General features: G+C 40.2%; 1 protein-coding gene across 2 annotated transcripts in view; it reads right to left on the minus strand.

Moving 5' to 3' along the window:
- Positions 1-20675, minus strand: part of CUNH21orf91 (chromosome unknown C21orf91 homolog) — a 37257-nt gene extending 16582 nt beyond the window's left edge. For both annotated transcript variants that reach the window (XM_040980665.1, XM_040980664.1), the window contains exons 1-2: positions 20599-20675; positions 19651-19784 (exon numbers count right to left, since the gene is read on the minus strand). In XM_040980665.1, the coding sequence (XP_040836599.1) occupies positions 19651-19777 (127 nt within the window). In that variant the 5' untranslated portion in view covers positions 19778-19784; positions 20599-20675. The remainder of the gene's footprint in view (positions 1-19650; positions 19785-20598) is intronic.
- Between the last annotated feature and the right edge of the window lie 2325 nt (positions 20676-23000).

Below are 23000 nucleotides of genomic sequence, written 5' to 3' on the forward strand. Positions count from 1 at the left end.
ATGAAAAGAAAGTTTATAGTTGAGAAATGTGGTTATTAAATTGTATATATATACACACACATACATATATTTATATCTCTCTGTTTCACACGTTAAATAATAATTAGTCCTCTCCTCAATGAAACAAGCACAAGCCAGAAATATTAATAGATGGCTAGCAAATAGGATTATTAATCTTAACATTGTTTCCTATATGTTTAATTTTTTTTAAAGATTTATTTATTTTATTTTTACTGGAAAGTGAGCCAGAGAAAGGAGGAGGAGACAGAAAGATTTTCCATCTGCTGGTTCTGGTTCACTCCTCAAATGGCCACAAGGGCCAGAGCTGAGCCAATCTGAAGCCAGGAGCCCAGGGCTTCTTCCAGGACTCCCATGTGGTTGCAAGGTCCCAAGGCAAATTCCTGTCCTCAACTGCTTTCCCAGGCCACAAGCAGGGAGCTGGATGGAAAGTGGGGCCACCGGGATTAGAACTGGGGCCCATATGGGATCTTGGTACATGTAAGGCAAGGACTTTAGCCACTAGGCTTCCTCACCAGTCCCGTCCCCTTATTTATTTCTTTATGTATTTTTTTTTATTTTTAAAGATTTATTTTTATTATTTATTTTTTATTGAAAAGGCGGATATACAGAGAGGAGAGACAGAGAGGAAGATCTTCCGTCTGATGATTCACTCCCCAAGTGAGCACAACAGCTGATGCTATGCCGATCCAAAGCCAGGAGCCTCTTCCGGGTCTCCCACGCGGGTGCAGGTTCCCAAAGCTTTGGGCCGTCCTCGACTGCTTTCCCGGGTCACAGGCAGGGAGCTGGAAGGGAAGCGGGGCTGCCAGGATTAGAACCAGCGCCCATATGGGATCCCGGGCGTGCTAGGCGAGGACCTTAAGCACTTGCGCCACTGCGCCGGGCCCTCTTTATGTATTTTTAACTTGAAAGGCACAGTGACAGACATGGAAAAACAGAGATTTATCATCTGATTGTTCAATCCCCAAATGGCTACAATGAATGGGCTATGATAAAGCCAGCAACCAGGAAATCCACTTGGGCTTTCCAATACATAGCAGGGGCCCAAGCGCTTGGGCCATCATCTGACCTTCTTCCAGACACATTATCAGGGAAATGAATTGGAATCAGAGCTTTGGGGAACAAAATCATCATTCTACTATGGGATTCTGGTGTTTCAAGTGGTGACTGGACCTGAGGTGCCAAAACACCAACCCATTTTTATTCTAAATATTAATAACACCTAGAATTTATTTCACTGCCCCAGAAGTTCGAAGAAAATTCAGCTTTCTCCCCAAAAAGGCTGTTGTTCACTTATTTCTATACAAATGTAAATTTTTTGTATTCTACTAGCACAATGTAGTCTCTCACAAACATTTACTAACTATACATATTATGTATATAAAAATTTATAGACGTATTTACGATAATAAATGCATTCATTGATTCTTTCTACAAATGTATATATACTTACTATATGTGGACAATGAACTAGGCCTTCCACATTACAATAGTGACTCAGACCAGGAGGCTTATATTTCAGAGGTAGTAAGAAACTATATATAAATGGCCTGGTGCAATTGACCTAATGGCTAAATTTTCATTTTGCAAGTGCCAGGATCCTATATGGACACTGGCTCATGTCCCAGCTGCTCCACTTCTCATTCAGCTTCCTGCTAATGGCCCAGCAACGCAGTACAGGATGGCTCAAGCCTTGGAACTGTGCAGCCAAATGTGAGACTCCAAAGAAGCTCCCGGCTTTAGACTGACACAGTTTTGGCTATTGTGGCCATTAAAGTAGTGAACCAGGAGATGGAAAATCTTTCTCTCTGTTTCTCCTTTCTGTATACCTGATCTTCCTTTCCAATAAAAATAAATAAATCTGGGCCTGGTGTGGTGGCCTAGCAACTAAAATCCTCACCTTGAATGCACCAGGATCCCATATGGGTGCTGGTTCTAATCCTGGCAGCCCCACTTCCCATCCAGCTTCCTGCTTGTGGCCTGGGAAAGCAGTTGAAGACTGCCCAAAGCCTTGGGATCCTGCACCTGCATGGGAGACCTGGAAGAAGTTCCTGCTTCTTGGCTTCGGATCAGATTGGCTCAGCTCTGGCCGTTGCAGTCACTTAGGGAGTAAATCATCAGATGGAAGATCTTCCTCTCTGTCTCTCCTTTCTGTATATCTGCCTTTTCAATAAAAATAAATAAATCCTTAAAAAATTAAAAAGTAAATCTTTAGAAAAAGAGAAAGAAACCATAGAGCAATGCTTACAACAGGGTAACTAAAACCCTTCTTGCTGTGACATTCAAACATGCTAGAAGAAATATGACACATTTTAAAATGCTGGATATTCAGCCTTCCAATAAAGGAGGATCCCAAGGACCAGGTGTTAAGCTCGAAGTAAAAACTCAAGAGATTCTTGGGGACATCTGTTCTGCCAAGATACAACCTGGATTCCAATTTCTGGTACTTTTTAAATTTTAAGAATTGTATTTATCCTGAGAGGCAAGATGGGGCGAGTTCCAATCTTTTCACTCACCCCCCTCCCCCACATGCCAAAGCTAACCAGAACTTGGCCAGGCTAAACCGTGAAGTTGGGAATTCAATCAACATCTTCCATGTGCAGGCCAAGGACTCCCCATGTGAGTTGGGAGCTGCCCAGTTAGCATCTGCAGAAAGCTGCAGGAAGCAAAGTTGAGACTTGAACCAAAGTTCTGACTTAAGCCACATAGGTGTCTTAAGTGCTAAGCCAAATACTCACCTACAGAAGTCTAAGAGCCAAGCCAATGTTCACTTCTGTTTTGTGTGTTTTGATTTTTTCTTTTTTTTTTTTTTCTAATAGGTATCTTTTGCTTTTTCAATAAGAAAGGAAATTTTATTTTGGAAAAAAAAATGTTTTTACCTTATCATTTTTTTTAAATAGTGAAAATTTAAAACGTTAAAAAGAAATTCCTGGGAATAGGCATTTGTCAGTTGGTTAAGGTGTCCGTATCTTGCAATAGAGCTCCTAGGCTCCATTCTCAGCTCCAGTTCCTGACTCTAGTGTTCTGCTAATTCAGATCCCGGCAGCGATGACTGAGATAACTGGGCACCTGGCACTGATGTGGGAGACCAGGGAATGCATGCCTGACAGCCAGTGCCAACCTAGTCCCTTCTACAGGCATCTGGGTAGTAATAACAATAAAAATCCCATGAAAAATGCATTAATTCAAACCACCTCAATGTCTATAAACCACCTTAATATATATATATTATTTTGCTAATGGACAAACTGCTAAACCAATCACAACAACACTTTCAACAGCATTTCATTTGTTCAGATGAGATAAAAAGAAACTTTTCTGTATTCCAATTTAGTACTTAAATTTGCTTCATGCATTTTATTTGCCTATGTTTATGTAGAATTCCTTACTCATCATCTTTCTCACAGCATCACCTGTGACATAGACAATGATATTATCACACTTTCTCATTTGCTACTAGTACTCCAAAAGTTAGAGAGTTACATACGCAGTGAGAATAAACAGCATTTAGGATAGAGGAAATCATATAAGCAAAGGCAAGAAAATGTGACTGAAAGGGGTGAATGTGAGGAGGGCATAAATGGCTTAGAAACTATGTTTAAGGAATAATGAGAGATGAAGGAATGCGTCACCCAAGAAGGCATTCTTGATAGTTTAAACTATCAAGAACATAACAGGTAACTTATAGACAACAGACTTGAACCAGTGTTAGACAGTAGCAAAACTATAAAGACATATAGGGGAATCAAGAGCGATCCTGACAACCTCTTAATAGGAAGTCATATACACAGAGCAGGGGGGGACCCCAGAGCGCAGCAGGGGCACAGGAGGAGGCTTGTATCCCAACCCTGGAGACTCCCAGATCCTCACCAAGGACTATCAGTACCGGCACCAAAGGCTATATTCCAATTGCCAAGGAGACCACTGGGAATTGGAGTATCCTTGTAGGCCAAGAACTCTGAGGTCATCTACTCCCTTTTGGAACTCCGACATGAGATGGCAGAAGCCCAGATCCTTCCTCACAGGAACTAATGTCATTGGTACAATGGCTGGGAGCCCTGAGCGGTCCTCAGGAACAGAAGAACAATCAATTTCTTTCGGGACTCAGGAGGGGAGCTTTCTCTGGTCCTTACTTAGTTTCAACCTTGGCTCCCCACCCTCTCTTGCAATGACCAGCAGGGCCGCTCTGGTGCCCCACCCCCCAAAAAAATTAAAATTAGATTAGATAGACAGGAATAAGGAAAGCTTACACCCAGACAGGAAACGGACAGCTTGGACTACCACATACCTTACTAGGTAGGACAGAAAGAAGAGTTACTTCTCACTAAGCTATAGAAGAGTTCCCTGCACACCCCTCCTAAAACTGTTTGGTGCCTCAATTATTAACATATGCCTAGTTAGAGTTACAAGTCAGACTGGATTATCCTAAAGTTCGCGAAGTACAGTAAAAATTATGCTTCAATACTATAAATAGCTAAATATAAAAATGAAGACAGACATGAGACAGCTGAATAGTACCCTATAACCATTTTAAGGAGTATAGCAGCCGGTTTTGTATAAATTAAAATGGAAATGTCAATGAAGTAGTACAGGATGTGGTTAAGAACTTGTATTTTCTAACATATTGGTTACTCAATAACATGTCAATTAACTCCATTATGTTGTAAATTGTTGTTATTGTTATGTTATGGCTTTTCATTGGACGGGATGATATTCTACTAGTTCTACTTTGAGACCAGGGATGGTCTCCCAAGGAAACTGTTGAATTTATCTGGACAATAAAATGCTGGACTCTATGCATGTTACGTGTTTGCAATCAAAGAACCATGACTGGATTTGAACTGTACTACTGCAACAATGTGGAGGAATTCACCATGGGGGGAGGACATGGGAAGGGAATGGGGGAATCCCAGAGCCTATGAAACTATGTCATAAAACAAACAAACAAACAAAAAGGAATTAACATGTCAACCTAAAAAAAATGTTCAGGGAATCGCTGAAATGTTTTAAGAAAATGAATACCATGATCAAATTTGCATTTTAAGGATTTTTCTGGAAAGCAAAAAGAATTTCCAGGTGGTATTATATGAGAAGACACTGGAATATGGGGCAGTGATGAGAGAGATGATGGAATTAAGTCCATGCTTGCCAGTGAAGTGGTCTTGAGGCAATCCATGTCATAATGGGTTGGATTAGGGTGCGACAGAGGAATGCCAGTCAGTCTGGAGAGAGGCAGCAGCATCAGAGACACACTGAATGGAGATTGGGTGAGAGCGAAGTCATGAGCGTGTTAGGGCCAGCTCGCAGCATACAGCCCAATTTACTTTCATAAATTAGAAAACCACCCCACCACAGCACAGGCACACACACCATGAAAAGCAGATCTTAGGTTAGATTTCAGGCTGAAGTCATTACTGTAACTACACAATTGTACTTGTTAAGCCCTGTAGAATTTCAGCTTATGAGGCAGTTGGGATTATTGCCAAAATGCAAATATCTAAATTCAATCTTCCCAACAGCACATGGAACATAGTAAAGAACAGATAAACTGTTAGAAACTGACATCAGATGAAGTATCTTTTCTGACCACCATGCAGCAAAACTAGAAATCAGTAAAAAGAAACTCTTTAATACAATCCAAGGGTTCTTTATTAAGCTCATGGAAAATATTATTAAAAATTTTTGCACAAAACTTTTTTGTCCCATTCTCCATGAACCAGAATGTTCTTTATGAACATTCAGTTCAGTATGAATGAAACAAACTGAAGAGGACACACAACACACAGCATTGCAGAGACATCCTGTTTTCACGGACTTTAAGAATCAATATTGGGCCTAGTGCAGTAGCTTAGTGGCTAAAGTCCTTGCCTTGCATGCATTGGGATCCATATGAGCACTGGTTCGTAACCTGGCTATTTCACTTCCCTTCCAGCTCTCTGCTTGTGCCCTGGGAAGGCAGTAGAGGATAATGCAAGGCCTTGAGACCCTGTGCCCATGTGGAAGACTGGAAGAATCCTGGATTTGGATTGGCTTAGCTCCAGCTGTTGCAGCCACTTGTGGAGTAAACCAGTGGATGGAAGATCTTTCTGTGTCTCTCCTTTTCTATGTAAATCTGACTTTCCAATAAAAACCAAATAAATCTTAAAAACAAAAAGACTTACTGCCAATATATTGTTCCTATTACCCAAAGTGATATATGGATGCAATTCAATCTCTATTAAAATACCAATGATATTTTCCAAGAAACCAGAAAAATCACAACTGAAAAATGTATAAAACCCTCAGTAAAGATCCTCAGTAGTCAAGCCAATATGGGACATTACAAGGAATTTATAATACATTCAAAAGTTATTGTAATTATAACAGTATGAAACTGGCATAAAAAGGCACAGAGCAATGGGACAGATTAAAGAACCTAGAAATAAATTCATGCATCTCTAGCCAACTTATATTTGATGAAGGTGCCAAGAGGTTAATTGGAAAAAGGACAGTCTTTTCATTAAAATGTGCTAGGAAAAAAATGCGTATCCAAATGAAGAATAAAACTGTACGCTTTTCTCTCTCATCAGGTGCAAAAATCAAGTCAAATACCTCAAAATAAGACTGGAATTATGACATTACTAGCAAGAAACAGGGGAAACGTTTCAGGACATTGGACTTTGTAAGTAATTTTTTGGATCAGATCCTAAAAAGCACAGAAAGCAGAAACAATAGACGAAAGGGATTTCATTAAACTTAATGTTCCTACAAAGCAAACAATCAAGAGTGAAGAAGCATATTGTATAGTACATACATATATATTATATTTTCTTTAGCAATGTCAACTATGTCATCAGTTGATGGACATCTGGGTTTATTCTGTATCTTAACTATTAGGAATTGAATTGTAATAAACACATGAGTTCAAATGACTATGAAATACTACTCAGCCATAAAAAAGGATGAAACACTGTCTTCTGCAACAAAATGGATACAACTGAAAACAACCCATGTTTACTGAAATAAGCCAGTCTCAAAAAGGTAAATATCAGGTTTTCTCTGAAATACAGCAGCAGCTAATATACTATAAAAAAAATAAAGAGGTATGAAAGGAAAACTTGGGAAAATGACAGTCATTTTTAGTCCATGTTTATACTCCAGTGGAAATGTAGTCTTCTTACTTTTTGGATATTATGATTTTATGGATATTATGGTAAATTGAGCCTGTGAAAATAGAGTGGAATAAAATTATACCTGCAAAAACTGAAGAGGGGATAGAAGAAAGTGAACTGTGGTGAAGTAGGGGAGTAAGGCGATGGTTGTCTCTTGAGCTGTACCTATGGCATGCATAACATTAATTCTCTTTATATTAATCGTTTTTTCAAAAGAAGACAATCTACAGAATGGGAGAAATTATGAGTTACAGATCTGACAAGGTATTAACATCTAGAATAAATAATGAACCTGAGCAACTCAACAGCAAACAAAGAAAAACAAAACAAAATAAACAAATAAAATTAACCAACAAAACAAATAAATATCTAGGTAACTCAGTTTTAAAAATGGGCAGATTTCAGAGAATTATGCTTAGTAAGGGTAAGTTAGTCCACAGAATACAAACATATTTTCTGATTTATCATAAATAAAATTACATTTACAAAAAGTGTAATATATACAAGTGAAGTTAACAATCTGAGATTTGAATATTGTCTATAGACCTTGTTTATACTCCTGAGGAACACGAGTTTTTCCACCTACTACTTGTTAAATTTTTTACTGAGTTTAGTTCTTTCTTTATTTTATATTAAGCTTGCTAATATGTTATAAATTGAAAGTATGAACAGAAAAAAAAAAAACAGAAAAACAGAAAAAAGAAAAAAAAAAAGAAAGTATGACATCAACATCAATTTACAACATTATGGAATTAATGGACATGGTATTGAGTAATCAATATGTTAAATTGTTGTTGATGTTATGTTGTGGCTTTAAATTGATTGGGATGATATTCTGCCAGCTCTGCCTTCAGACCAGAGATGGTTTCAAGAAATTATTGAATTTACCTGGACAATAAGATGCTGGACTCTATGCTTGGTATATGCTTGCAATGAAAGAATCTTGACTAAATTTGAAATGTAATACAGTAACAAGGTGGAGGAATCCACCATGGGGGGAGGGTACAGGGAGGGATTGGGGAATCCCAGAGCCTATGAAACTGTGTCACATAATACAACGTAATTAATAATAATAAAAAAATATAAAATAAACTGAAAGTATCTATCAAAAAATTAAAAGAAAGGAAGTATGAGGGAAAGTGGATAGAGTGGGAAGTATAATTATATTGTTAAAATGGTATATATTAAATCTGTTACTTTTATATAAATAGATAAAAATTTTTTAAATGGGCAGATACAAACTTTTTCAAAGAAAGACATGAAAGTTGGTAACAGGCACATGATAAAATGCTCAACATCCTTAAACATTAGGGAAAAGTAACCCAAAATCACAATAAAATATCACTTCATGATAGTCAGATTGGCTGTTATCAGAAAGAAGATAGAAATTGTTGGTGAAGATGTAGAGAAAAGGGAACTCTTGTGTACTGCTGGTGGAGATGTTAGTGTAGCCATTGTAGAAAACTAAACATAGAATTACCACATTAAGTACTGTACCATTTCACTTGTGCAATCTAAAAACAGGTTTGTATCATAGAAGGTGAAAAGTAGAATGGCCCTCACCAGCAGCTGCGGAACGTGGAGGCAGGGTATGGGCGGTATAAGGAAAGATTTATTTCTTGGCAATTAATAATGAGATAGGAGTAAGAAAGCCTGGTGTTGTGTTACTAAATGGGATGACTACAGACAACCACAATGGACATTTTTCTAAAAAAAAAAAGCTAGATCCACCATGGGGGGAAGGTACAGGGAGGGGTTGGGGAATCCCAGAGCCTATGAAACTGTGTCACATAATGCAATGTAATTATGCAACATAGTGGAGTACTTGCTTAGGTGTCACTCCTAATTCCAGTTTCCTGTTGAAGAGCATGCTGGGAAAAAGCAATAATGTTTCTAGTAGTTTGGTCCCTGCCACCTAACTATGAAATCAGGACTGGGTTTCCAGCTTTTGGCTTTGGCTCCTGCCAGAGGTTGTTGACGTTAATCTGGAAATGTGCCAGTAGACGATAGCTTCCTTTGTCTCATAAATATACTTCTAAAAACTTAAAAAAAAATTAAATACAAAAAAATTGCATGGAGAGATTACGAAATAGTTGTGAAATACTACCTGCTGCATAAAAGAAAAATCTGGCCTGGCAGTGCAAATTCATGCAGTTCTAGCATAACTTCTCAGTTTACCTGGGTATAGTTGAAGTTACAGTATTAACATGACTACAGTATAAGAAAAAAAATGCAAAGAGGGACCCATAAGTAAGCAATAAATCTAAAACATGATACAGAAGTGAGCAGACATACAAAGCTAGAGCTACTTTATCCAGAATTAAGAAGAAGTGTACTTCAATAAATAGGGGAATATTAAGACTTTGAAAATACCAAGACGATGAATACTATATGTTGCATAGACAGGCAGATGTTCACTGGAGAAAAGTGAAGAGGCTGGCAAATTATGGTGGATGAAGAATTTGAGAATTTAGAAAAAGGTGATACTGCATGAAACACTGTTCCAAAAACAACTACGGTTAAGGCGAAAGATTTACTTCATTGAATTGAGAAAAGTAGGAAAGAAAAATGCTTAAGAAGTATGAGAGTCAATTGTTTAAGTTTCAGCACTTGAGACCTGCAAGATTTTAAACTGTTTCCGAAGAGACTTATATTTAGTACTCATCAAATTGATGAAAAAATGTGCTGGTAGTTGACACTAACTTTTTGGGAGAACTCTCTGATACTTAAAAATCATTTTATCTATATTGCATTTATTCTACTGGTACTAGAACTGTTATCAAATGCTGATTGATCAGGATAAATAGAAAACACTCCCTTCAACCAAAGTTGTACTGTGAGTTTTATAAAGCATAACTTAATAAAATTAACAGAAATGTTCTCAGGGCAAACACTAACAACATCTACAAGAAAGAAGAAAAAAGTAAAGACCATTAAAAAACAGTTTCCACTATTCTAATATCTTAATAAACAGTAAAGAGACTCTTTACCAGTGGAAGACAGTATTTCAACATAGGGGCTCTACTTTCAAAAAACTGGTTAGCAATTATGTCCTTAAAGCTCATGACTACTACTACATCAGTTTTTATGAGTTTGAGACATATACATTAAAAATATCATTTAATATGTTTGTGTACACTAAAGATATTGAAAACTGCTTCCAATATCTTAGTCTTTCCTTAAAAAACATTAAGTATGCATTTCAAATAGAGTGACACATGAAAACTGCAATTGAAACTACACAAAGGCAAAGGTTCCTGCGCCATCACTCTCTTTTTCTTCCTCTCACTTAAGTGTGATAATGGTAGAGATTTGTCTATTACCTATCAGAACAAATTCTGGCATACAGCATCTGCTCAATATTTACTGAATAGCAATTATGTTTAATTCTACTATGAACTGTATCTTTAATTCTGAGATATAGATGGCTATACATGAATTGCATTTCATTATTATAATATAATTAGTAACCGTGAAGAGCTACAGAAACAGATAAACAGATATACTAGTTTAAAATTATTTGTAGTAAGAGACTTTTCTCCTGTTAAAACTATCAACTGAAGCTTCACTGTTTAAATGAGTCTGTTCCACAGATATGCCAAATTGGATTACAGCTAACCTAAATCCACTACAAATCCACTACAGCTGGTAACATTTTGATCATTGCAATATCAGCTTTTTCAATAATTGTACATTTTTCATGTTCTACTTTACTTAAAATTCAAATATAAAATTCCATCTTCATGATGAAAACTGAAGACACTGGAAGTACCAGAAGAATTAAACCCATATGAAGTTACAGTTACTTGGTTTATATCATTGTCATTGATAAACACAGGAAATTCCTTGAACATTTTTTTGTATTGTCAACAATACGGTGGTTCAGTGTTTCTAAAACTGCTCTAAATATTCCTAAAATGTTCCACTGAAAAAGTAAAGTCTAATGCTCATTTCCTTTTAAAAAGGCCTAATGGTCTGAACTGTGCAGCTGCTCTACTTCCTAGCCAGCTCCCTGCTAATGGGCTTAAGAAAGCAGCAGAGAACGGCCCAACCCACTGCACCCATGTGGGACAGCTGGATGAAGCTTCTGTCTCCTGGCTTCTGCCTGGCCCAGCCCAGCTATTGTGGCCATGTTGGGAAAAGATCACTGGATGGAGGTTATTTCTGTCTCCCACTCTGCCTTTCAAATAAATAAATAGTTTTAAAAAAACTCAGAAATCACAAAACTCACCATAAATGATCCATTCCTTTTAAGTCATGGAACTTAAACTGAGGATACTGAACAAATAGGCCAAGGTTTTCAGTTTCCCATCAGGACTCAGAGACTTGGCACTGAATTCTTAACTTGTGTGTTTTGGAGGCTAGTAACACAGACACTCTACGTAACTTTTCTTACTTCTCGAACTGAGACAGCACCTCTTCATATAGCTGCACGGAACGTGTCTCAGCACACTGTCTGAGAAGTAAACAGTCAACTAGGTGACCATCATCGGATGAATGGATAAAAAAATGGGTATGTATACAGTGGAATATTTTCCAGTTATAAAAAAGAACTAAATTCTAACATCTGTAGCAAAACAGACACAATGAGAAGACATCATGTTAAATGAAATAAGCTAGACTCAGAAACACAGATATCACCTGCTTGCTCTATATGTGAAAAATAAAATTTAAAGAATGAAAAAGAAAAGAAAAAAAAAAAAGAAAGAAATGTCTATATGTATCAGCATGGCTGCAAGCACAGTTTTGTCAAATCTTTGGCTTTATTCTTTATCAAACCAATAGTTAAGATTGTTGTATTAGTTTGAATGATCTATGGTTACTTTTAAATCTATTTAAAAATAACTACAAAATTGAAAAAAAATAAAAATGTAATGCATGTGAAGTAACTAAGCCCCAAGAAACAACACTTAACCCTTACCTTCTTCACAGATCATTATTTTCACATAATACAAAAATTATGCTTTATTTCTTTGCAGCCAATTTCAGTATCAACTCTGTAGTAATAACTGCTATAACTTATTTTAATTATAAAAATTATATCTCATACTTGGAATAATTTTTAAGCAAGTGTTAAAGGCCTTCAATCTTCATTGGTTACAGCATATTTCATGAAATATTTCATCTATGACTCTCTGGATGAATGAACAAAATTTTGACCCCAAATATCATTTTAATTCATCCTAATAAGTCCATGATTTCTAATTTCTAATTACTGTAAATTTATTAATAGGACAGTCTGGGTTATTTTGCTTGCTTTCAACTTTGAATCACTGATTCAAAGAACATTTTCATCACTGACTTAGAAAGTACTCAGGATCATCAAATGCCTTGGCCTAATCACGAGGAGAATTTACTACTCAATTGTGGTGTCCAAAAATAGTGACAACATACAACATAAATTTAGAAACTCTCATCCCAAAACCAGCCCTGTTAAAATAATTTACTTTGTGTCTGGGGCAAAATGACATGCTTTTGTTCCTGATTAAATAATATAACCAGATAGTGTGCTGTTGGTATTGACTGTATGTGATTTATTTTTTTTAAAAAAAGATTTGTTTTATTTTTATTGGAAAGTCAGATATATAGAGAGAAGCAGACAGAAAGATCTTCCTTTTGTTGATTCATGCCCCAAGCAACCACAATAGCCTGAGCTGAGCCAATCTGAAGCCAGGAGCCAGGAGCCTCTTCTGAATCTCCCATGTGGGTGCAGGGTCCCAAGGCTTTGTGTTGTCCTCAACTGCTTTCGCAGGCCACAGCAGGGAGCTGGATGGGAAGCAAGGCTGCTGGGATTAGAACTGGCACCCATATAGGATCCTGGCCTATGAAAGGTGAGGACTTAAGCCTCTAGGACATCGCACTGGGCCATATGTTTTTCTTTCAAATAAGAGAAATGCTCTTCTATTAGCTAGATCCATAAATAACTTTAGTATACTCCAGAGATATTTCATGAAATTCTGTGACTGTGCAGGAAAATAGCAGAGGAGGCTCACCATGGGCAAGATTGAGGACAAATTAAAAGAAAGGCTATCTCTAAAGTCTCCTTGATGCGAGTTCACTTACCAATCAGGAAATCATCATCACTCCTTACCGGTACTAACTGTTGATTTTATACCACAGATAAAATAAACTAATCCATGTCCTTACCTGATCACAGTGAGGGCACATGAAACAAACATTTAAACAAATTACTAAAATAATCCATAATAGCAAGTCTCATGAAGAGAAGGATGCTGCAAGGAGAATAATATTGGGGTGAGTAGGAGGGCAGGAAGGCTGCATTGAGCAAGCAGCTTTTTAAGATTTGGAATAGGTAATCTCTACTTCCAGCTGCAGTAATTTTTATTGCAAGGTTTGATGAAGTGGGGATGTCACATATTTTACCTACAGAATTTAAAATTAATAAATGGTTAGTAAAGCAACAGTGTAGTTTAAGAGAATATGCAAGTGAGGGGAGTCAGAACAACGGCTCAGCACGTTGGGCTGCCCTCTGTAACGACAGACAAGTCCTGGATGCTTCACCTCTGTGCCAGCTCCTCAAGTATTCATGGCCCTGTCTCTACATGAAAGGTGCAGAGGCAGTTCAGGCTCCAGGCTTTGGCCTGGCTTAGACTCGCCATTGAAGTCATTGCAGGAGTGAACCAGCAGGTGGAAGATCTCTCCCTCTGTTAACTCTCCCATTCAAATAAGTAGATAAATGTTTTCAACAAATAAGCAAGATGTCTACAATTAGTTGCATTTATATACATGCAGCCTGGAAGGCTTGGGGAGACAGAGAGAAATAGATCTGCTAGCTTCTAGAACAAACAAGGTGAAAGAAGACCAGCGAGAGCAAAACTGGAAAGTCTAGCACAGACTCTGCCAGTATTATTAATAAAAAGAAAACAAAACACACACAAAAATAAACCATAAAGGGGCCCCTATCAGGACCAATCAGCGGCATCAGAACAAATGAGGTCCCCCGTCAGAGAAGGAATGTAAACTTGGAAAATGCTACAGAAATGTCCACTTGCCACAGCAGTCAATGGGTGCTTTAACACCTCTTGCATCAGAAACCTTGACTTCAACAGCTTTCTGTCTCTTCTTTTCTACATGACTTCAAGGCAACTTTATGTCCGTGTTTTCACTTCACCACATATAAATGATAACTGTATTACTACTTCTTGATAATAGAGATCTATAAACATTAGCTGTAATAAATGCCTGATTGTATTTAAAAACTGGTTTGTAAAACAAGGATTTTTAGCCTTCCTATTCAATCTCAAATGGCACCAACTGTAAAGAAGTAAACATCAATCATTTCCTATTTAAAACTTACATGAGCACACACCTCTAGCCAAAGTAACAGAATACATAAAACTTGCTCCAGGCCACACAATAAATGCAGATTGAAATCCAGACTGGCTCTGCAGGCTGGCCCCAGCTGCAGCTTCTGGATCTCACAGGAGTGGAATAAGGAATTTATGCTAACTACTATGACTCACTTACTCTTCAGCTTCATTCTGAACATCAACAACAGACAAAAATCTGGGCTCCATCGTTCATACGGTCATGTATTCTTGAGCCAAATGACAACAACTGAAGTTGCCTTTTAAATTAGATTCTGGCACTGCAACTTTAAGATTACACAGTAAAATTATAATGCTGTTCTTAACTGTGAATCAGCCTCACAATAACAACTTAGGTATCCTGCAGTGCGTGTTTGGCACAGTGATGACAATGCTGCCTGGGATCCTCAGATTCCATATTGGAGACTGGGGGTTTCAGTCCTGGCCCCACCAGAGGATAAAAAATGTAACTCTGCCTTTCAAAACAAAACAAAACCATGGCTTGCCAAACAAACCCAACCAGTGAATTGCAGGGTCCACATTTATAACCTATATTTAATCACAACAAAAGCAGAATGGTGACAGATATGCCTCGCTATTGATAGCTTTCTCCAATTAAGGTACCAAAAAAGATTTAGTAATTATTATGTTAATTTATCTTGAACAGAAGCTGGGAGAATGCAGTTTTTAAATTTATAACATAGTAACTTGCATAATCACATAAATCTAGATTAGAATAAAAAACGTGGGGACCTCTTCATGTCTTGATTAATCATAACATGGTTATATGTAATAAAAGGGGTCAACATTTAAATTCCTACAACTTGCTGGCAAAAAGTCCACATGAAGTTTGGCTGCATAACCATCTTCAGAATACAACACTACTTGTTGGTCTTGGTTGTAGATCAAGAGCTTGCAGTAGATTGAGAGCCAGCAAAAAAGACCTGTCTGCGTCCATTTTGGAAGTTGTCTATTCAATATCCCTTGTCTATTTCTTTTCAAAACACTGCCTTTATGTAGGGCTACTGTGCTTTAATTTGAGGTTAATGAAATGAAGAAGAAATTGTTAAGTTGAACTTAAGGAAAAGGTCCTTCTTAAGTGCAGGAAATAGTTCTGACTTGTTAGATGTTCTCTCTTGATCTGCCTGGGGAAAGAGTAGCAATGGCTGGAGTATCAGAAGTCACAGTGTCTCATGAGGTAGCCTTGAAGGTGGAAACTACGTATTAAGGTGATCTGGAAAAACAGAAGTGATCCTAATCCTCCTCATGGAACTGCATATCAACTCCCGATTGTCCCAGCTTTATCTAAGTGAGGTATAAATATCTATCGGATTTTATCCCAAGAGCACAACGAAATTGCTATTACATATAGTCAGACCTTATTTCTAACAGACTACATTCATCATTAGAATTTAGACATAGTCTAAAATTTAAACATACCTTAGAATTTGAATGAGAAACCTTTACAAAGAGTGAAGTAAAGCTGGAAGTAATTACGAAGACACCACTATAATTAGGACAGGGATGAGAAGTGGGAAGCCGGCTCCTTCAGATCATGTGCCTTTCTCAGGTGCTGTCAGCCTTGTTTCAAGCATTTTCTTACAAAGTCTATAAACTTGTCCTGCAATCAGCCACGTTCCCCTCCCTCTCTTCCCTAGTCCTGTCAGACGGTGAGGTTTTACTATCAGAGTTATTTCCATGGTGCTTTATTTAATGCAATGTTTACAAAATATGTCCAAGCACATCAGATACAGCTCCAGAGTCCATTAGGTTTTCTAATGTAAAGTACAAATTTTACTAATAATTTTTTCCAGTACAAATATATAAAGTTTGCCACTATGGAATGGGGATAGAGAAGAAGCTAATGTCATTGGACTCTCTTACTTAAGTGGAAAGACACTTGTAGGTCAGAAGGAGGACGAACAGGAAGAGTGACAGACCTTTGTGGAAATTCAGCACTGCAAAGGATGATGGAGCTTAAAGAGTACTGACTGTACCCGGCACAGTAGCCTAGCAGCAAAAAGTCCTCGCCTCATACACGCCCGGTTCTCCTATGGGCACTGGTTCTAATCCTGGTGGCCCCACTTCCCATCCAACTCCCTGTTTGTGGCCTGAAAAAGCAGTTGAAGACAACACAAAGCCTTGGGACGTTGCACCTGCATGGGAGACCAGGAAGAAGCTCCTGCTCCTGGCTTCAGATTGGCTCATCTCCGGCTGTTGTGGCTGCTTGAGTAGTGAATCAACAGACGGAAGATCTTTCTGTCTCTCCTCCTCTCTGCATATATGACTGTCCAATAAAAATAAATCTTTAAAAAAAAAGAGAGAGAATTAGCCAATAGTTTATAGTGGCTGAAGGCCATGGTTAGACCATAGCTATAAGTAACTTGCTACGTTAATACTGTTCATCAAGAAATCCCTAAATTTTTTATTCTAATATAAACTTACGCGATTGTGTTAATTACTAAGGCTATGCATTTGTCTCCTAATCCTAGAAGTAAATAAATTATCCTAACAGTGAAATACAGATACAAAAAATTAACTTTATGAATATTTATAAATATATGAGCTCTCAAACTGTATTTCCCAGGTACCTGGGGTATGTGAGGGAACAGAGCTCTTGGGACTGATGTTAGGCACAGAGCAAGTGAGGGTCATGCCCAGAATACAAACTCGCCAATATGAGCCTGCCTTTTGCTATTCTTCTTCTTCAGGCTCATGTTACAAATATATACACACATACAAACCAGAGGTCACTGAGTGGAGAACTTGATGTAAGTTTCGATCCAGACATTATGAAATATTTTTCTTCACAATAAATGTGTGAACTCGAAATCAGCATGTTTATATTCCTCAAGAAAATTTATTTTGACTAAGCCTCTGCAGAAAAAAATTAAAGCAGACTGCTTGAAATTTGGTAACCAGTAATTAAGAAATTCAGCAATAGAAATATTACCATATTGGAGAGAAAATGACACCAAACTAGTAAGGCTAAGCGTCATTTTGTGTCTCTTGTTGTAATGTACTGTCAGACAAAACAAAATTAGTTTTCTGATAAGTCATTACTTTTTAATTTATCCATTGATGTAAAAAATTTATATACTGATATAAGGTAAAATTTTGTAGAATTCAAGTTCATTTCTTTCCTCTTTTTTCCTACAATAATCTTATTATGCAAAGTGTTAATAGTGCATTAGCATAATATAGCATCACAGTAGTAAGAATGAAAATGTGTTATACTAGTGAAAGCTAAGAACCCACACCATATAAGCTGGCAAGAAATTCTAGCTATGATTTGTTAAGCAAAGCTGTAATTTTAATAGATAAAACTTGGCACATATCAAGTATTAAAAAGACCCATTCAAAATGAGAACTGTTTTGTCTTCAGATTGAAGACAACTAGCATTTCAGAACACAAAAGACTTATGTCTGCACACAGAGAAAGTATCAAAGCTAAAAGGTCGACAACGGTGCTACCTGAGGAAAGTTTGTCTGTAATAACTGGGAGCCAGTTAAGCCTTTAACCTGTTGAGCATATTTTCAAAGGTTACAGAGGCAATTATGAAAATTTAGGTTTCTGTGAAAAATTTCATCACATCACAGTATGAACCACACTAATGATGAGTTAGTAAGATCCCTGTCTAGGAAAAGCTGGCTGGCTGAACAAATAGCAAGGATAAGTAATTAGGATTCAGAAGGACAAGTTTCTAACACGAGACCTATCAAAACAACTATAGATGGCAGTTCAATGGAATGAAGACCATTTGTACCAGAGCCAGACAGCCAGACTTCAAAGCCTAACACTGTCACGTAACAGCTCTGTGACTTTTTAAGGTTCTTACGGTTCATTTCCATTACATTGAAAATATTCAACAGTAATAACTCACCCAGAGCTATTTTGAGTTAAATAAGATAATCCATGCGAGAGACTTAGTACAGTGTCTGGCACATTGCCACAGCTTGCTATCGCAAGTCCAGTTAGCTGGCCATTTGTCTTCCTAAGTGGAAAACACTATAGGGTTTGTTTTCTTAAATGGAAAACAGTAGCAAGTTTGGGATGGTTAATTTCTAATGCCCATCTAAAATTTTGCCTCAATCCAGGGTCAAAGAACACAAATTTAGACCTTTAGCTCTAGCCTGCCTAAGGATACTGCAAAGCTACACAACAGTCATTTTCTGTTACACTATTGAAATAGTTACTATATTTATCAAAACCAAAGTTATAATAAGCACACATAGGAACATTCATGATTTCTCCCATCACGTACACGAGGCTAATACAACAATTTCAGAATCACAAAACTTACATATATCTTCTACTATCACAGCATGTCATATATCCTATTTACTACATGATCCAAAAAAGGCAATATTATTTTGATTCTCTACAAAATTGGAAGGTCTAATAAAGTATCTCCACTAATAAATTTTACCTAAAAGTCAAAAATACAGGAAAAGGCTTTTTTTTTTTTGCAAGAATACCCAGAATTTTTTAATTGACTCACAAACATCTAAAATGAATCAGTTTTAATAAGATTGCAAGATTAAGGAGCATGTCCTATGCGTCCTGAAAGCACATTCGCTGCACACCACAGCAAGGGAATACCTTTTTTCAATATTTGGAGAAATTCTGAAAAGATATTAATAGCAAAATATAAAAAAAAAAAACTTTTACTTAAAAAAAAATTACTATAGGTGAGTATGATCACCTAGAAGTTTTTTTGAGTTTTTTCCCAGATAACAGAATGCAGGGAGGGGAAGGAGGAATTACTATGCTCACCTCAGTCGTATTAGCATCTAACCCAGAAGGAATAAAATTACAGGGCTCATCAAAGTAAATGCCTAAGCTGTTACTATGCGACACAAGCATGTGTTAAAATCAGACACCCTAAGAAGCCTTCAAGCAGGAAGCATGTTCACCTGTCAACACTCACACCTCATTTTTGTATTAGTAAAAAATGGAACTGTTACTTTCAGTTTAAAAGGCTAAGACCTCCTTTGAAACTCCCATGTTAACCACAGCTTCATTTCCAGAAAAGTCTCTTTTAGGCATATCCACACTTTGCAGTGCCCAGTCACCGGAGGCATTTTAGTCTATAACCAGTTCATCACACAACGCTTGGGTCAAGTTCACTGAGAGTCGCTTGTGTTCTTACCCTCAATATTCAGCTCAAAACAAATGTGGCAGAAGGAGAGTGTTTCTTCCTCTGTTCCCAGTTTACAAACACTGCAAATGTTGTCATCATCCAGATCAATGTTTACAAACTGCTCCTCTTCGTTCATAGTGCCCCTGTCAGGAAACAGAAAAGGAAACTCAGGCAATCCGCACAACAGGCAATAACAGAGAACTTCTAAGAAACTCGGGTGTTGTTCTGTCTCCCTAAAGCAATAGCCCCCGAAACACAAGCATCGCCACACTTGCACTTCAACATCTTACTGTGCAGACCAGCAAACTTTAAAGCCCGGCTGGACCTGTTGTGCCCACGTGTCTTTTCTATTTTGTGTGTTTCGTTTGGCTTTGAGGATCGGACAGAAAGCTGTCTGCACGTATTATTCCTCCGCTTCCTCCCCCTGACACAGAAAGAAGCTTAGCAAGAGAGGCCTTTGTAGCTGTCGCGCGGGGTCCACCGAGTAAGCGCTGTCAGAAGTGGGGCAAAGCACCCGCCAGGGCCACTGCCGGGCTAACTTGCTCTTGGAACCTCAGGCGCGTCCCCCGCCTCGACTCGGCGAGGCTTCCTGGAGGAGGAGAGCGCACGTGGACACGCCAGCATCCCGGGAGGGCAGCCGACCGCGTCCCTCGCTGCGGGACGGTGCGCGTCGCGAGGTCCCGGAGCCTGTCGGGCGGGCGCGCCGCATCCCCCTCGCCCCTCAGGGTCCTCCCACGCCGGGAGCCGCCGCGTCCTGCCCCGGCGTCCGGCAGGCCGGCTCCTCGCCCGGTCCCCGGCGTTGGGAGCGCGCGCCTGCCTCACACCCGCGTCCTTCTGGGCGCTCAGGCACGCGATGGCCGCGAGGGGCAGCCCGGCTCGGAACTCAAAAGGCGGCGGCGGAGGAGCAGGGCCGGCGGCCGGGTGGGGTGGGGCGGGAGAGGAGCCAGGGGTCTTTACCGTCCGGCCCCGCGCCGGCCGCCGCAGCGCTTCCCTAGCGGTTCGGGATCCTCCACTATTGTTTCCGGCCGGAGCGGAGGCCGCCGCCGCGCGCCCGGCCCCGCCCTCTGCCGCCGGCGCCATCGCGCCCAGACGGCGGGGAGGACGGCGCGTCCGAGCGCACCGCCGCGGCTCGCGGGCGGGCTGGCGTCCGCTCCCGGCCGCTCCGGGATGCCCGGCGACCCTTACTTCGGAGTTCCGCTGCAGCTCCCCTCGCTGTGCCCGGCTTTGTTACCCTTCTGCGGAGCGCGCGTCCTCACCGCCCCCTCCTCCCGGCGCCCGCGTGGACGAGCCCGTTACCGCCTCCCCCTCCGGCGTAGTGGAAACTCCCGCCCCGGGAGCGGGCAGCCCGGCAGCCGGTGCCGGAAAGTGCCCGGTAGGTGCCAGAGAAGGGACTGCCAGCGTAGGGACGGGTTTGAAATCTCTCAGGAACTTTTTCAGGTGGCTCCCGGTTGACATGTATGACGAGGGAAAAGTTCATGGTCTAGGTGTCTTGATTTAGGCGTGGTGTAAAATACAGAAGCTGCTTTTTGAAACCGATTTTTTTTTTCTTTTTAAGGGTAGTGTGCTCTCGTCCCATGTATGGTACGGTCCTTGCACGCCCCAGAGGGGTAATGCTGCATTCACACCTCTCAGTTTTAGGCCCCACTCTTAAACTTTCTGCCTGACTCTTTAAGTCAGTCAGAGTCAGTCTCTCTGTCTCTCTCTCTCTCCACACCCCCCCTCCCCATCTCTGTCTTTCCCCTGACTTTTTAAGTCATTCTGTATCATCTGTCTGTATCTCGGTTTCACTTTCACTTGGGTTTTTCTATTGTCATACAACACTAGGGAGGAGAAAGGGGAACTGTTCCGTGGTTATGTAACCCAACACCGACTACCCCAAGTTCTACCTCAGCTGTTTACAGACTGATCTTCCACTCCAGGCTCAGAGCCAAAGAGCGCTGTGATTTTCCACATCACCTAAAGCACCTGTTCCTGTTACAGTCACAGACACTAAAGCTGTTAGACTGTCCGTCTACATGACAGTAGTTTTGAACTGATGGTGGCAGTAGCAGATTCTGTATCCTGGAGATGCTGAATCCAGATGGCACCAGGTGTAAGACATGGATGTGTCATGGATTACTGCTCTTTGTACTGGAAGAGTGTAGTGTGTGGGCAGCAACCATGACATCAGCTGACACCTTCCTAGAATTGTACAACGCCAGGTTCCTCTGAAGATTGCCTAATTCCGAACCTGCAGTTAACAAGTGATTCCACCCCAGCTGTAGGTACCTCCCTCAGTTGCTTGTTACCTAGGCAGGTGAAACACTAGTGGGAAAGAAACAGCTCACGACTGGCGTGCATCCTGGGCCAGGTTAATGCCACATTTGTGTTAAGTTTACCAATGTGCCGGTGTAATCACGTATTCTAATTTTTGTTTTTCTAAAGATATGTAGGGGGCAGATGCCATCAGACAGGGTCTGGGGACCCACGTGAGTGTTCATGTTCGTGGGTGGTTCTTGGGTAGGCAGGAATGACCCCAGGCTGGTATGGCACCACCAGACCACCAGGCATGGGGGCTATGGATTGCTCAGGAAAGCCGGTCTGGAAATGTGTGGGAGGGAATACTGATGAGAGAATGTGACAGGTGAGGAGTAACTTTGATGGGACTTCCACCCAACCAGCTACTGTATCTGCAGGTAAATGAGGGGCCTGAGACTGCGTGGTTTAGAGGAGGAAAAGCAGGGGAACTTTGGGGGCCAAACAATAAACCTGCCCATGTGGGAGCCCTGAGCTGGGTTTGTTGGTATCAGTCATTGCCTGCTGGCATACAGAAAAGCTGTAGCCAAGGAACCTGCTTGGCACAGCTCAACCACAGTACCTGGCACTGAGTTTTGGGGAGAAGGTAGACCATGTTAGGCTGGGTGATGACACTAACCAGCCCATGAGGGAACTGGGTCTAGGAGCACATTCTGTGGAGGATCATGGGCTCACCACAGTGGGACTACCATACCAGCTGGTTTACGCCAGGACTGGGGTAGTGACAGGATGAGCTAGGCATGACCTTGGAACTTAACAGCGCTCATGGGTACTGGGATCCTGAAGATGCCAGGCTGGTGCAGGCTGTAGCATCTGCAGGCACACCTAAGAATTAGGTGTGGGGCAGATTGGGCCCACAACATCCCCCTAGAAAGTACAAAGGCCAACACTGGAGGGCAGACTGCCAGGTAATTGTGTAGCATCCACTGGAACATGTGAGATCTGGGTCAGGGAGTGAGGTTGGTGGGGGGAGTTGAAGAATTCCCCTGGTAGGCTATTGCTCCTGCAAGTGAGCATGTGAGTCAGGGCTGGGTGTTGGGCAGGCTGGGTAGGGCTACTTCAAT

Source organism: Ochotona curzoniae, unplaced genomic scaffold (genome assembly GCF_017591425.1).
Source record: "Ochotona curzoniae isolate NIBS_2020 unplaced genomic scaffold, NIBS_Ocur_1.0 contig_3498, whole genome shotgun sequence".
NCBI lineage: Eukaryota > Metazoa > Chordata > Mammalia > Lagomorpha > Ochotonidae > Ochotona > Ochotona curzoniae.